Here is a 15,936-nt window from a genome sequence, read left to right on the forward strand (position 1 = left end):
CCACAGCAGGGATGCAGTAATCGTTTGTTGACAGGTCGCCTTTGGGGCCTGTCAGCCGAACAGCTTGTCAAGAATGCGTTCAAACATGTTGCTATGTGTGAGTCAGCCATATTTGCAGAAGCAGGAATATTAAGAGAGGGGGGTTTGTAGGAGCGCACTTTGCAGGTTGGGGGATATAATTGTCCTCATAGTCCTTTATATCCTGCTGGTCCAACTGGAAGTCAATATCCATCGGACGAACAAATTTGGTCCGGTGGATAATCTTCCAGCCGACGTAGAGCACAGGAAAGATCATGACCATGAGGTAGGAGAAAAGGAAGCTGGGAACGCTCCACATGCCATCGAGGGGCAAGAAGACGGTGTAGCCGCCGACGAAGACCATTGCCAAGGTGGCGGCGAAGGCGATCCAGGCAGCGTAGGGCATAAACTTGGCACGGTAGGGCAGGGTACGTCGGTCGATCCCTTGGGCCTTGATAGCTCGGTAAAAGCACAGGTACGTAACGGCTACAGCGCAAAAGTTCATGAGTTGGGAGGCCGTGACGAGGGAGACGATCCAACTAAGGACGACGGCAGACCCTGAGCTCAACTGCAAGAAGGCGATGAGACCGATGGCCAGGACGACGAGTACGCTGTAGATTGGAACACCACTGCGGGTGCAGATGGCGAGAAAGCGCGGTGCTTTGCCCTCGAGGGCCAGACCGTATAGAGAGCGAGAGGCGCAGTAGCAGTACGAGTTGCCGGCCGAGAAAGCAGCCGTCAAGACAAGTACGTTGACTAGGTGCGGGAGGACGCCTATATTGAGGCGGTCCATGGCCACGACGTAAGGGGATGCAGCGGCGCCGGGTCTTCCGTCGTTGAGGGCAGCCGTCAGCTCGGCGTCATTATAGGGAACCAGGATGCCCACACACAGGGCGCCGAGAACGAAAAAGGTGGTCAGACGGTAGAAAACGGCATTGAACGCCCGGGGAAGCACGGAGCGTGGATTCTCAGCCTCACCAGCCGCCATGGAGACATAGTCCGGGCCAGCGATGGTGAAGGAGGCCTGGATGAGGCACTGGAGGAATCCTAGGAACCGGCCCAGTGACCCCGTGTAGTACAGCTCGGCAAAGGCACCTGGCTCGGACCAGTAGCGGAAGCCAAATCGGTCATTCCGCGGGTTGCCACCCAGCATGACGACAAAGGTGAAGCCTATAAGTCCCACAGCGAGCACCACCTTTCCCACGGCAGCCCAGAACTCGGACTCGCCGTACCACTTAACGGCCAGGAGGTTGATGAGCAGGTATAGGAAGAGGATGACGACGATGACGACAGCAGTAGGGATGGCGTCGGTCCAAAAGTGCAGGATGACATTGCAGGCGACGATTTCGAATGGGACCAGGGCAGCCTCGAAGACAAAAAAATTCCAGCCGGCAGCGAATCCAAAAGCCTCGTCGACGTAGCGGCCGGCGAAGCGGATAAAGGGTGAAGAGATAGGGAGAAAGGTCACCATCTCAGCCATACACACTGTGACTGCGAGTACAACCATACACCAGATGCCTAGTTGCATCCGCACAGGAAGGATCATATCAGCAACGGGTTCTCTCAAGTCGGCGCAACCCACGCCACACATGTCTCAAGGGTCTCTTACAAAAGGCCACAAGAAGCGAGCCCGGACCGCCAGCGAGAAGGCCCTTTCCGATTTGAACCTAAGTAAAGCGAAAGAGCAGAGGAAAAGCATAGGGAGAATGAGCATGATTTCTCTAAGATAAGGGGTGGTGGGGGAAGGGGGATTGCTCAGCCTGTCTTGTCAAGGAAAACGAGAAGATGGTCTGCCACAATGGTAAAAGTCGGACGCACAAACAGGGCGGTGCCAATAGTTCCTCCAATCCCAATGAGTTGGACATGGCGAGATTTCAGGTTACGCTTGGTATGATCCAGCTTCGAATCGCCGGAACCGTCAGAGAAATCCTGGGCAGCGGCAGAAGAAGCGTCTTTCTCTTCTGGAGCATAGGCAGGAGGGGATGCGACAGCAGCCTCGTTGATTGAGACCTCCATGACTGTACTCTTCTATGGTCTGGTCTTCAAAGAGTGTGGCAGAAAGAAGGAAGAGAGGTAAAAGAGAGAGAGAGAGAGAGAGAGAGAGAGAGAGAGAATGACGGGAGTAGACACAAAGGTTGTCACTGAATCTGTTTAAGAAGGAGACTGAAGAACTGCAGCTCAAAGTCCATGAGGTATTGATGCTGTACGATATGTAGACGATGTAGGAAGAAGAAACATGAGACTCTCAAAAGAAGAAGAAAAACCAATGAACTAAAAAAAATGAAAGGATGAGCTTTCCATATCTTTGGGAAAGTGCAAATCAATGTTCTAGTCTATTTTTGTTTTAAGAGATAGGAAAGGGGGGGGGGGGGTGGCAGGCAACAATCATAGAAAGAAGGAGCACTCGGCCACTGATACTACATAGGATACAACAAATACTACCTCCTTCAGATAATACTTCCCTCATGATTCGCTTCTCCTTGTACCCAGTATTAACCTGTAGATTATTACAGAGCTGCACTAACTATAGTACTAGGCCTATGTAGTCTAGACGATATACTTGGCTCCATGAAAGGGGTTGGAAACTTGGGTAAAAGGCTTAGGAGGACCTTGGAAGTTAGCACCTAACGTTATTACATGTATTACGGAGTAGAAGTATGACTATGTGCTAGTACGGCCCACCACCTGGGCGCTACCAACCTAGCAACCCTCTCGATGTGGAGAGTGGGGGTCGGAATCTGGTAGACTTATTAGTTATGGGAGTTCTAGGAAGATTCTTGCGGAGGTGGATCTCCGTTGGTTTCGCTGCTAGCTGCTTGAAGTGCTTATCTCTACCGGTCCACGATGGAGGCAATTAATATTAGTATTGGTGAGCGGCACAGGCAAGACCAACAAGCACGAGCTAGACATTACTAGTATATTAACGAATAGGCGGCTTATCATTTCAAATGTTGCACGCACGCAAACCTGCAAGTCCAACAAGTGTTTATCTTTCATCGAGCATTGGTCGATTCTCCTCATTATAAGATATCATCGCTCTCCTCCCATTCAAGTGGTGGAGAGCCACACGCCCTCTATAGTGGAAGTAATCAAGAGACTCGAGGTCTTGACATCCAGAATAGCACTGGAACAGTGCACAAGAGTATATATAACGGGGAAAAGCAATTAAAGATATAAACAGTAGCTAACAATCGTCAAAAATTACACTTCATGTACCCATAAACGTTTTGCCAAGGAATAGAAAAGTTACGCCCCCACGCAAGTAATGCCATCATCACCTTGTTTGTCTTCTTTCTCTTTGCCGTCCTTCTTGCTCTTCTTCCGCTCCTCTTCCGCTTCTCTTCCGTTTTGCTCATGTTTTTTTCCCTCCGCGTCACCATTAGATATAAGCCACCTTCCTCCTCTAACTCATTTTGACTGACCAACCAAATCCCGGAACACGGCAATGGAAAGAGAAAAAAGTCAACCCGCTTTGGTATAGAGGAAGTTGAACGGACAGAGGAGAAAGGGAACATGGGCCAACACGAGCAGTCCTAGAGAGGAAACATGCTGAAAACTCGAAAAGATCACAACTCATCCTTCTCACGGCCCATAGCACGATCGACAGCGGTTGTAGCAGTGGCATAAACCTCGCTGAGACGGGACATGACGCTCTGCGTAAATGACGGCTCCTTCCCGCGTACAAGCTCTGACACGAGCTCGCCCACGGCCTCACGCTGCGTCTCCTCCTTGTCAGCCTCACCCACAAGCGAGTCGTACCAGCCAATGTGCTTCTGCTCCTCCCCACCATAGATGCGGTGGTTAAGGTCCGCCACCACATTCTCCCATACATCTGCCACCTGCCCGCCGGTGAGGTAGACCTGCTCGCTGGCGGCGTCAAAGGCAGAGGCCACGCCTTCGTCCACGGCCCGTACGGCATCACCCACACTGTTCACGGCAGACGAATAGGCCTGGTCGGCCGACGAGAAGGCAGCCGAGATGGCAGATGAGGCCTGGGCTGCGAAATTCGTGGCCGTGGGCGACGGCGTGGCTGTCAAGGATGACATGGCCGCTGATGCCTCCGCCAGGAAGCTCGAGTAGCGCTCCTGTGCGAGGCCGATGCCGGCATAGTAGTTCTTCCTAGCCTCGTCGAGGTACCGCTGCGACTGGGACGTGGGTGTCGGTGTCGGTGTTGGCAGACCGAGCGCAATCACGGCGCTCTGGTACTGCAACTCGGCCCACAGACGGCCCTCGTTAAGACGCTCCGCTGCCACGGACTCGACCTTGGCCCAGTCCACGTATGGCGCGGCCTTGGTAGGCGTGGGTGTGGCCTGTGCGCCCAGGACGTTGTTGAAACGGGAGCTGGCGGCCACGATGGCGTCCTTGTAGGCCTTGGACACTCTTGAGAGGAGCTCCTCGTGCACTGGCTCGGGCGTACCGTAAATCTGAGCTGACACAACCGATACGGCGCTAGAGTACTGTGCAGACGCTGCAGCAAGAGCATTCGACATGACGGCCGAGGCGCTGAATGCCACATTGTTCTCGTCCGAGTCAACGTAGCCCTCTAGCACCGGCTCACGGCTAGATACGGCCTGGGCAGCAGCGCCAAACATTGCGGGCTTGACTGACTCGACCTGGGTCTTGACCGACTCGACCTCGGACTCGGGGGTGGAAAGGGGTACGCCATCCCACTCCTGCTCCTGCTCCTGCTCCTGCTCCTGCTCCTGCTCCTGCTCCTCCTTCTCCTTCTCCTTCTCCTTCTCCTCAGCATTGTCACCATCCTCCTTATTCTCGTCGATCATCTCAGTTTTCGAGACCGGCTCAGGAGCGGCAGATTCCTCAACAACGTCCGCCTCAACAGTGGGGTCCGACTGGATGGTGAACTCAGGTTCGACTTCGCTCGAGGTAGCAGACTCAGAGGTCTCTTCATCAGTCACAAGTTCGGAGCTGCTGGGTGCAGCCGTCTCCTCCTCGGAGGCGGTGGACACTGCGTTGGTGACCTCAGAATCATCACCAGAAGCAGTAGACGAAGCCTCCCCAATAATGAGCTCCTCGTACCCCTGCTTCTTTCCTCGAACATCGGGGTCGGGGATGCCAGCTCCGGCTACGGGGGCAGCGATGGTCTCTTCAGTATCGTGCGGAGTAACGGAGTGGGATGAAGCCGTATCCTCGTCTGCATCAGTAGCAGCCTCGATCTCCTTCTTATCCTCCTGGACAGCCTCAGCCTCAGTAACATCGGCCTCAGCAGCAACAGTGGTAGCAGCGGCAACAGCCTCGTCAGCAGCAAGCTTCATGGCGTCCGAGTCAAAGTTGTCAGACGTGTCCCTGGCGGTGATCTTCCAGAGGGCCACCTCCCTAAGCCTGCTTAGTTCGCGAGCGGCTTGGGAGGCAATCTCCATGGACTGGTCTTCGACTTCGGCCGAAGCGTCTTGGGCCTCGAGGAGGGCTGGGTGGGTGACAATGAGCTGCTTGAGCTGGTCGGTCCATTCCTGGAGCGTCTGCTTAAGCTCGTGGTACTTGCGCCAGTCCTTGTAGGTGACACCATCCGTCCAGGCCCACTGCATGCCAATCTTCTGCAGGGCCAGATTGCGGGTTTCGTCGAGGATCTGGAAGTGCACGTCGGCAGCCTTGGTGACCGTCTTCTGCAGCTCCAGGTCATACAGCTGGCGCCACTTGCGGACTGCCTGGGCCTGCTCCTTGATAGCGACGCCCGCCGACCGGACGGCCTGGACGGTTTCGGCCTCGGCAGTCGCCTCCAGCTCGTCGGCGCTAGTTCCCTCGGCAGCAGCGGCGACTCCTTCGACGGCCTTGATGATATTAGCCCGAAGTTGCGCCATCTCTGATTCGACCGTGGCCTCGAGCTTGTCTGTGAGCGAACGGCCAGTCGTATGGACCTTGGTGGTAATCATGCGCTTGGCAATCTCATCGACGCGGTCCTCCATGTCCTGAGCTCCTTCGTCGGCGCGGGCGGCAAACTTTGTCTGCCAGGTCTCGAGATCGTTGGTCACCATCTCACGTGCCTTCCTCCTCTTCTCCGACTCGTTCTCGGCAGCCACGGGAGGCTCGACGGGCTTGGAGATAAAGTCGGCGGCGTCCTGCTCCTTGGACGGGGGCTCGGGAGTGGGGGGAGTAGCCGTCTGGCTGCTAGGGGTGGGCTTGACAAATGACGACTCGTGCTTGTCACTATTTTTGATTGGAAACGTCAACATATGTAGCTTATATCTCTCCCAGTAGAAGGTTACGACTCACCTGTCGGACCTGCTAGGGGCGGACTTGGCCTTGACTCTATTCTTGTAGCGGCCGAGACGCTCACCGATACGGACCAGCTGAGGGTCTACATTCTCAAGATAGGCGGCGCGCACCTGAGGCCAAACTGAACTATCGACAAAGGCGTAGGTCTTGTTCCAAGCCAGGTAGGCGGTAGGCAGGGCAGTACCAGTTGTGAAGTCGGAGGCGACCTGGTATCCACGGGTAGCGTAAGGTCGGACGGTGGCATAACCGGGCAGCACGACATCTTGATAAACGAGGACGGCATTCGTGCTGGCAGTGTCGTAATAAGGGCCGACGAGCTCCTGAACCTGCGACAGGCGAGGTGCAACGAACTGGTCGTAGTTTGTCTGAACCACAGCCCACGCCTTAGCAATCTGGGGCTGGGCGTTCTTGTCCCACTGAGCCTGACCGTAGGCGCGGGCCTTCTCCGCCCAGGGAGCACCGTACTGGATGGCGTAGCCATGAGCGGGCACAATGACGCGGTCGTTGAAAGAATCGTAGTAGGGCTGGACAATCTCGACGTAGGGCTCGGCATAGCGGTGGTAGTAGGGTTCGACGTGGGGAGAGACGATGTTCTTGGTCTTGAAGTAGTAGGGGCAGATTGACGGTGAGGACTGGTCGCAGGCTTCGAGCGTGGGAGGGCAACGGAAGAGGATGGTGAATATGACGAACCAGGCAGCGAGTCTACGTTGTTGTTTATGGAGTCAGTATCATCATCGTGAACCAAAGCCATCCCAACCCCAGAAGGACATCGGCACGAATAGTAAGGAGAAGATGATCATACCTCGCGACGACATTCAGTATCCATGGCACGAAGCCTCTACGCTTTGGCTTGGTAGGCCACCTCCTGAGCCCAGCGTCTGTAACTTCTTTTTTGATGGCATGGCCATTTGTTGCCGTACCGTTACCATTGGTGGCGCCCATGACGTCTTGCTTCCTTTTTTCTGTACTTCTTTCTTCCCTTCTATTCTCTTCTCTCTCTCGTTAGCCTGGAGGGGGGGGAGGGTTGACAGAAACCACAGCAACAGCAACAACAAGAAAAAAGACGTCGCTGCAGCAAAATGTAAAATGGATATTTAACTTGGGTGTAAGAAAAAAAAGAAGGGAACAAGTGGAAGGGATATAATAAGAGAAAGAAAAAGAGGCGTCAATGGTGCCGAGGCCGAGAATTTTCTATTCTGTTCAATGCGCCTGCTGGCTTTACTGGCAAACCCTGGTCGGCGTGTCGGAGCTAGGCTCTAGGCTCCTGGCAATGGAGGAGCAATGGAGTGCTCCGTGGAGAGCTTTGTCGCAAAGGACGAAGAGCAGGGGTAGAGATGAGACTAGCTGGGACAGTGAGCTGCTGCAAAGAGGGTGGAGCAGGGGTCGTGTCACAGGTCGCACGGATGGGTCTGCCGCGGTGTCTGGATCACACCAGGATAAGGTGACAGCGTACTGGTTGCAAGATATTACGCTCACGGGCGTATGGTGATGGGAAGGGAGAGATTGATGAGGATGATGACGAGGGGAAGAGAAGAGAACATGGGTGGCGTTGGAGAAGAGCTTATTGTTTATCTACCACTACTAGCAATAGTTCACCGTATTCTGTACAGAAAAAGGCAATTTTTGACTCTGAACCTGTTTTTTTCTTCCTGCCCTTAGACTTGGACCAACGTAAGGCCCTCGACCGCCACACTACTCATCAGCTGAAGCCTTTTCTCTCCGCGATCCACAATGTCATCATCCACATGATGCACGTCACTGATAGTCGATATTGCTACTATTACTATCCATAAGTACTACAGTAGTGCTACTTGTAGCCTGCAGTTATTACGAATGATACCAAGTAATAGTAGTACTGGGAGCATTATAACGGCCTTAGTACTGGTAGAATATCCAGTTGTAATCTACGAGTCGCTAGTCGATCCGATTCAGCTCTCGAGGTGCAGGCTGCGGCAGACGGACTAAATTCTTGCTGCTGGCCCTCCTTGATCCTTTATGGCCCTTGGTGGTCTGGTGGCCTTGGGTTGTACTGCACGGCACACACACACACACCTACACACACACACCTACACACACCTCGGTCGACGTGATTCGTTTGCCCCCCAATGAGGAGAGTAATACTACTAGCACAGCAGTAGTGGTACATAGTAGTTCCTGCAGAGTGTTGCGAGCCGTAGATGCCGTCATGGTGTCGATGTTTTGTAATCTGTAGTCCTATTGTCTTTTTCAGAACTGATGCATGATGCATGATCCCACTTGTACAATACCTTATATATACTTGCCTCTATACTCGTATTCTCATTTACGTTGTCATCAGACCCGTTGGGTTTTTTTTTCAACCTCTTCCACCATGTCCTTACCTGATACTATATTTGTCACATCCACGTACCTTTGCACCATCCCAGACCTGTGTAGTCCATCTCGGTCAAACTACAGATTCATGAAAAAAAAAAAAAAAAAAAAAACAACATTGCGGTTCCTTTTTTTTTTCCTGAGTATGAATTATTTTTCCCTGCTGAATTTTATTGGCTTCTTGCAAACCGCCGCAGGATATTGGATCTCGATCGGCCTGAATCGACTAAAGGGTAGGTAAGTATTAAGATGTCCAGCCTCAATGTCTCAAGAAGCTTCCCAAGGCAGGTGCAAAGGTGGGGGCGGGGTGCGTAAAGTGATGACCAAGCAGCCAATATTTGAACAGTCTCTACTATTAGTATGTACATATCAGACTGGTTAAACCGGCATACGCCATGTGAGAAGGTAATAGAAAGACTGGACGGGGAAAAACGAAGAATCATGAATAGCCTCTATGGAACCGTCAATATAGGACCGCCATTTTATTTCCTCAATGCACATATATATATATATATATATACACGATATGTGTGCCCCCTCTATACATTTCGTACAATTGTACCCACTTGACGTCAGTCGGGGCCATTCCATATCAGATACACACAGCCATCTCTCTCTTTTGAGCATATCCGGGCCGTTCCAATTTACAGTGACAGTGGATGGACAAGCTTGGTACACCGCTATATCGCTACCCTCTGCGACTCCCTACAATGGCCCGTAATGCCCTGTAACTCCCTGCTATGCCCTATGCTCTGTTCAACGCCGTCCGTGTGCTCTTCAGTTGGCTTCATGATATTACTATGCCATCTGCTTAGCGTCCGGAACTACTGCTTTGCTGCGTGTTTGGAAAGGTCAACGCTTTTAAGACTCCCCATTGTTTCCATTAGAGCTGCTTTTATGACTCTTCTTAGGCGGTTCAAGTGCACGTGGTTTTGGCCACCGCCAAGGTATTACCACTTAATACTCTTTGCTGCTGTCTACTGGCGACCGGCAACAGTCTAGTGACATCAAACCAGATGATAGCAGGAATCTTCAACCCCAGCCAGACATTATTATTCCACTATTTCCAAACACACAGCATTCATCTAAACCGCCAACCCGCACTTCGTTTGTACCCACGACTATACATACATCCTCCTCCTTTTTTCCACCTCGGTCGCATCCACCACTACGCACGCATTTCCCGTCTGATTGGCCCTGACCATACCAACGCCTGGCTGTACTAGTATGCTGCTTCCCAACGAGACCCTCCCTGGGCTGAACCCACTCCTCAGAACCCCCCTGGTCCCCCCGCTGACGTTGAGCCACGCACAGTTCTCTCTCAAGAGAAAAAGCTAGACCAAACATTGTCAGCACTGATACGGACCTCGATTGTTGACTCCCTTTCGCCTCGACCAACCTCTCCACCTTCAAACGTCAAAAGGTGTCACTTTCCTATCGAGTGCCCCTCGTGGGCAAGGTCGCATTTGTCGCGAGCCGCACACCTTCCCTTTTCTCTGGCACATAGCCTGCCTCGGTCGCACGACCCGAGAGGGCCACCATGGCTGATCACGACGCTGGCCATGGCTTCGGCCCAAGAGCCCATCACGACCGTCACAACTCCCAGGCTACCAGGCTCCCCAGAAGGAGAACTGTCCAACCCGATCCCTACGATGCCGCCCCTGGCATATGTCGAATCTGCCGCAGCGAGGGCACCCCGGACGAGCCGCTCTTCTACCCGTGCCGATGCAGTGGCAGTATACAGCATGTCCACCAGGACTGTCTGATGGAGTGGCTGTCGCACTCGCAGAAGAAATACTGTGAGCTGTGCAAGACACCCTTCCGCTTCACCAAGTTTTACAATCCCAATATGCCACACACCCTCCCCATCACTGTCTTCGCCCGCCAGGTCGGTCGATATGTTCTCGGGAGTAGTCTTAGTTGGCTCAGGGCTATTGTGGCCCTCTCGTTCTGGGTTGTGGGCCTGCCGTGGTTCATGAGATGTGGCTGGTCCGCCATGCTCTGGCTTAGCCAGGAGAGCTGGTCTGGGAGCTCCGTCGCCGCCACCACCATCGAGTCTGAAGGCTCGATCATTTATCTGTCCTCCACAATGATCGGCTTCGACATGTGCCCGGCCAGTCCGCTGTTTGCCCCTACCATGACTCCGGCAGCCGAGGTCGCTAGCATGCTGGGCTGGTGGGCCAACCAGACCGTCACTCAGTTCTTCATTCACTGCCTCTTTTGGATGGTCGGCGTCCCTTCGCCTTCGCTCGTCTCCGCCATCACTGGACGTCAGCCATCCCTAGTCCCCCCCATGCCCATCACCCATGGCAGGAGTCTTCTGAGCAATGTCGAGTTCCTAAAGACGCTCACCCGCAGCCCCATTATCAACCAGGAGTTCATCACCATCCTCGAGGGCCAGATCATCACCGTCGTCGTTATTGTCAGCTTCATTCTCATAATCCTGGTTAGGGACTATGTCGTCCAGCAGCAGCCCGAGATCAATCTGCGAGGGGCCTTTGAGGCCTTCGAGGAGGTGGCCGAGATTCTCCCAGCCCCGGTTGTTGTCGAGCCTGCGCACCCCCAGCTCGATGATGATGCTGACTTGGAAGATGACCTGTCCGATGGCGAGCCTACGCCGGCTGAAGAGCAACTTGATACGCACGCACCCGAAGTCTTCGAAAATGTAAACGGCTTTGGTGCACCGGCCGCCCACGAGACGATTCGGGACTACCATGGTGACCACGGCCACAGTCCCGGCAATGTGTTTGAATATGACGAGGAGCCCACTGTCAGTGCTGCAAACTTTCCCCAGGGCTGGGCAGAGGACACGTCGGTTTACCGCAGGCAAAGCGATGATGATGCCTCGACCGATGCTGCCTTTACCCCGAATCACTCGCAGAGCGATGGCACCGACCACGATCAGGGCTCGTCATCGGGAGAGCCCAAGGGCAAGGAGAGGGCTCAGGACGTTGTTGCCACGCTTGATCCGTCGGAGCCATCCTCGTCGGCTGATGTCGGAGCTGGTCCTTCCCGGCCACGCTCCGTTTCTGATGGCCCTCAGATGCACAGCAGCATCAACCCGCTCGCCAACAATACTTGGTCTTTTGCTGCTGTCTACGAGCCCCACAACCAAGAGCCCCAGAGCGAAGAGCTGCCGCAGTGGCCTGGATCCGACGCTCCAGTGCCAGAGACACTTCACGAGGATGAAGCTCCTCAGCCGGCCCCTGTACCCGACAATAGCAACATGACCAATTCCGAACACCACGACCATAGTGCTTCTGTAGTCAATGCAGGGACCTCATCGGCAACAGATCCGGGACCTGCTGCTGCGCCAGAACAGCCGAAGCCCCTGACGGAGCGTGTGACGGATTTCATGTGGGCTGATATTGGAGATCCCGACCATGGCTTTGCCGGTACAGGCGCCGATGACCACGAGACCGACGATGACCAGTGGCTTGATGTGCCCATGGACGATAGAGACAACGGGCTCAACATGGCTGATGCTGCTGCCGAGTTCGAAGTCGACGAAAATGATGTTGCTGGTCTGGACCCGGGACGGGACGCTGAAGTTGTTGAGGACATGGAGGATTTCGAGGGCATCATGGAACTACTGGGGATGCGAGGGCCCGTGACCAACCTGTTCCAAAACGTCATATTCTGCGCTGTTCTCGTACAAGCCGCCTTGTTTGTCGGTATCTTTATCCCCTTTAACGTTGGGCGCGTTTCGCTGTGGTTCATTGCCAGGCCGACACGCCTCATCCTCATGATGTACGAGATGTCCAAGGTTATTCAGGATCTCACCTTTGCCTTCACTGGATTCCTCAGCTGGGCCGCCTTCAACTTGGTGGACATGCTGACGAGCCACCTCGGCGGCCCCGTGGCTATCCAGGTCCTGGCCGGCCGTAAAGCCTCGTGGGGCTTCTTTGCCGGGGCGGTAAACAGGATAGTCGTCGTATTTGACCTGCTGTCGCAGGAACTGGCGGTGCCCGGGTCGGGGATGCAGTTGTGGTCTGCCGCTAGCCACGAGGCCCTCATGAACATCCAAGAGTTCATCATCTCGGCCGTCATGTCTCTCGGCTCTGTCCTGTCCCCCCGCGGCATCCTTCGCCTCATCATTGAAGCCCCCTATTTCTTCGGTAAGACCCTGGAGCGTATCTCCATCGCCATGTCCAAGCCCGGCGGCCTGGTTGTCAACCTTACGCCCGCCTACACCGCACCCCCCGTCAGTCTCGATAATGCCCACTGGTCCGCTAGTGACCTGACGTGGGCTATCCTCACGGGCTACGTCACCATGCTCGCCATCGCAGCCCTTTACCTCAAGACGGGCATCCGCTTTGCTCGCGGCACCTCCCTCGAGGACTGGGAGGTCGGCCTCATTGACACGCTACACCAGGCTAGCGGGATCCTCAAGGTCATCACCGTCATTGGCATCGAGATGCTCGTCTTCCCGCTGTACTGCGGTCTGCTTCTCGACTGTGCGCTCCTACCCCTCTTTGCGGGGGCCACCGTCACCTCCCGCCTGCAGTTTACGTACAATAATCCGTGGACGTCGTTGTTTGTCCATTGGTTTGTCGGGACAGGCTACATGTTTCACTTTGCTCTGTTTGTGTCCATGTGTCGTAAGATAATGCGGCCTGGAGTTCTATGTGAGTGCCCCCCCCCCTTGATGATTTTCTTCTCTCTCACCCACACTTCACTTCTTTCTCCCGCAACCACTGATCAATCCACCCAGACTTCATTCGCGACCCTGATGATCCTGAATTTCATCCCGTACGAGATGTTCTCGAGAGAAACCTGACGACACAACTCCGCAAGATCCTGTTCTCGGCCTTTGTCTACGGAGCACTAGTCATTGTATGTCTTGGCGGGGTCGTCTGGGGTCTGGCCTACGCCGCTCCCGGTGTCCTCCCCATTCACTACTCGTCCAACGAGCCGGTTCTCGAATTCCCCGTCGACTTGCTCTTCTACAACTTCTTCATGCCACTCGCATTCAGAGTGTTCAAACCAGGTGATGCGCTCCATTCCATGTATAGCTGGTGTTTCCGCAAAAGTGCGCGCATCCTGCGACTCACCTATTTCCTCTTTGGCGAGCGTCGCATCGATGAGGAGGGCACACTCCGACTACCTGATTCCTCGCCCTACCGGGATTCTGCACCCTACCGACTGCCATTCCTCGGCCTGGACGAAGATAAGAGGAACGTAATTCCCAAGTCCCTGATTGACATCCTCGACGGCGTTGAGACGGGCCCCGATAGTTCCTTTGCCTACGCGAACAAGCACCTGAGGCGTAGAAAGGCCCGCCTCGTGGAAACTGGCCAGCTCGTTCAGGATGGACGCTTCGTCCGCGCACCCGCCTCCGACCGCATCAAGATACCCAAAGGCAGAAAGGTCTTTCTTGAAGTCAACGAAAGTGGGCGACGTATCGACGGCAAACCCGATGAAGGGCTCTACGCTTCTGGTCAATTCAAGATGGTCTATGTGCCGCCGCACCTTATCCCGCGCGCTTTCCTGTTCATCCTTTTCATCTGGACCTTTGCCGCCGTCACCGGGGTGGGCTTGACTGTGATCCCCCTGATCTTAGGCAGGGCTATGTTCAAGGCTGCGTTGCCGGACCATGTGAGGACCAACGACATATACGCATTCTGCATTGGTGTGCACGTCTTCGTATTTGCCGCCTACGCCATCTCCCACGGCCGGCAGCTGTGGGCCAACGTTCGATCCTTATGGCTCGCGGGTATGCACGCAAAGTCGTCGGAGAGGGTAACGATGTGTGTGCAGTCGGTCGCCTGGGCGGCCAAGCTCTTGTACGCCTACACGTTCATCCTGTTCATCTGCCCGCTCGTTCTCTCGGCTCTGGTGGAGCTGTACATCAACATGCCTCTGCATACGCTCATGAATCCACCTTCGGCGCGGGACTTTACGGGCCAGACGGGACACGGACACCACAAGATCCGCATCATCGAAGCGTGGACCCTAGGCCTCCTATACCAGCGTCTGGCAGCCAAGATGATTTCTAGCCTGTACTACCACAGCCGGTTCTGCATGGCGATGCGGGCGGTCCTCCGGCGCGGCTGGCTAGACCCGGACATTGGCATTCTGACGCGGGCGTTTGTCATTCCCGGCACAGCATTCTCGCTGGTGGCGGTGCTGGGCCCCGCGGCGCTCGCCAACCTGGTTGAGTCGCAGTTCGCGTCGCTGCTGAGCAGCGGTAACGGCGGCCACGGCCCCAAGGAGATGGCATCGCGCGTCATCAGGCACAGGCAGGCATACCCCTTCGTGGCGGTACTAGCCATGCTCACGCGGCATTTTGTCGTCATGAAGGGTGGGTTTGACACGCTCAAGGCGCAGGTGCGTGATGATGCGTACCTCATGGGTGAGAGGCTGCAGAATTACGATGGGCCTCCCTCGGATACGAGGACGGCAAAGGCGCAGAGGCAGGTTGCCGGTAGAGCTGCTGCAATGCTCTAATGTGTTCTATGGCAGCTCTACCGTAGCAGAATGCGCGTCTTTTTTTCTTGGTAATAATAAAGGGAAAGCATCGAGGATATAGAGTTGAAAGAAGGACATAGGGAATGTGGAGAAAAAAAGATGCAAGGGTTTGGAGAAGAATAGAAGAAAGGGGAGTAATAATGAGTGGTTCTACGATGATGTTAGTATAATGCCCAGTATCACTACTCTTTACAGCAAGATATCCATGCATATCATTCCTGGCAGTGAGCGGAAAGAAATAAAATGATAGAAACAAATGATCAACACTATCAACTTGTGCGATGAACAGACGAGGCAAACGGAGGGAATGATTTTACTAGCAGTATTACTACAGATTATAGTAGTACGAATATGAAGGAGACGATAGTGGGCGTACAATGTGATGGACAAATGATCGCAACTCGTATCAAGGCAAGGATTGTTTTTATCTTCTTCCATAAGTGGTTGCTTACGAAACCAGTCCATGGCCAGCAAACTATGACGACAGAGTGCTAGGTAGATACACGTCGTAGATGAGTCATGACATGTTACGTGTAAATAATGAGAATGTAAACAGCCCAACGTACTCGTAACTCGTAGCTGGTTTCGACAGTTGTCCCACACAAACTCTCTCCTTTGTTGTGCATATGTTGCTTTATCTGATAGGCTAGGAGTACAGTGCGCCTTTCCACCATCAACGACTGCGAGACTATGAGTAGTATTACAGTTAGTTTCCGACGAGCAATACTCGTACTCGTGAGTGGTATGGAGTACCAGAGTACAGGTGCACGTGATTTCCTACGACACCCGAGACAAACAAGATAGGAGGGCGAGAGAGAGAGAGAGGGAGGAGCGAGGGAGGGAAGGAAGGAAAGAAAAAGAGGG

At 54.0% G+C, this 15,936-nt stretch overlaps 3 protein-coding genes across 3 annotated transcripts; 1 reads left to right on the plus strand and 2 right to left on the minus strand.

The window, feature by feature from the left end:
- Window positions 1-51: 51 nt before the first annotated feature.
- Window positions 52-2,034, minus strand: GMORB2_4912 (uncharacterized protein; the record flags this gene model as incomplete). The annotated part of the gene is made up of 4 exons (XM_035466886.1): window positions 52-91; window positions 159-1,536; window positions 1,655-1,685; window positions 1,837-2,034. The coding sequence occupies 4 exons, from the start codon at window positions 2,032-2,034 to the stop codon at window positions 52-54; spliced, it is 1,647 nt and encodes a 548-aa protein (XP_035318045.1).
- Window positions 2,035-3,584: 1,550 nt separating this feature from the next.
- Window positions 3,585-7,191, minus strand: GMORB2_4913 (uncharacterized protein; the record flags this gene model as incomplete). Its single annotated transcript, XM_035466887.1, has 4 exons — window positions 3,585-5,120; window positions 5,349-6,180; window positions 6,247-6,951; window positions 7,052-7,191. The coding sequence occupies 4 exons, from the start codon at window positions 7,189-7,191 to the stop codon at window positions 3,585-3,587; spliced, it is 3,213 nt and encodes a 1,070-aa protein (XP_035318046.1).
- Window positions 7,192-10,141: 2,950 nt separating this feature from the next.
- On the plus strand, window positions 10,142-15,051 carry GMORB2_4914 (E3 ubiquitin-protein ligase MARCH6; the record flags this gene model as incomplete). The annotated part of the gene is made up of 3 exons (XM_035466888.1): window positions 10,142-10,871; window positions 11,136-13,202; window positions 13,316-15,051. 3 exons carry the CDS (start codon window positions 10,142-10,144, stop codon window positions 15,049-15,051), a joined length of 4,533 nt encoding a protein of 1,510 aa, XP_035318047.1.
- Between the last annotated feature and the right edge of the window lie 885 nt (window positions 15,052-15,936).

This window comes from Geosmithia morbida, assembly GCF_012550715.1.
Source record: "Geosmithia morbida isolate 1262 chromosome Unknown scaffold_26, whole genome shotgun sequence".
In the NCBI taxonomy this organism is placed as follows: domain Eukaryota; kingdom Fungi; phylum Ascomycota; class Sordariomycetes; order Hypocreales; family Bionectriaceae; genus Geosmithia; species Geosmithia morbida.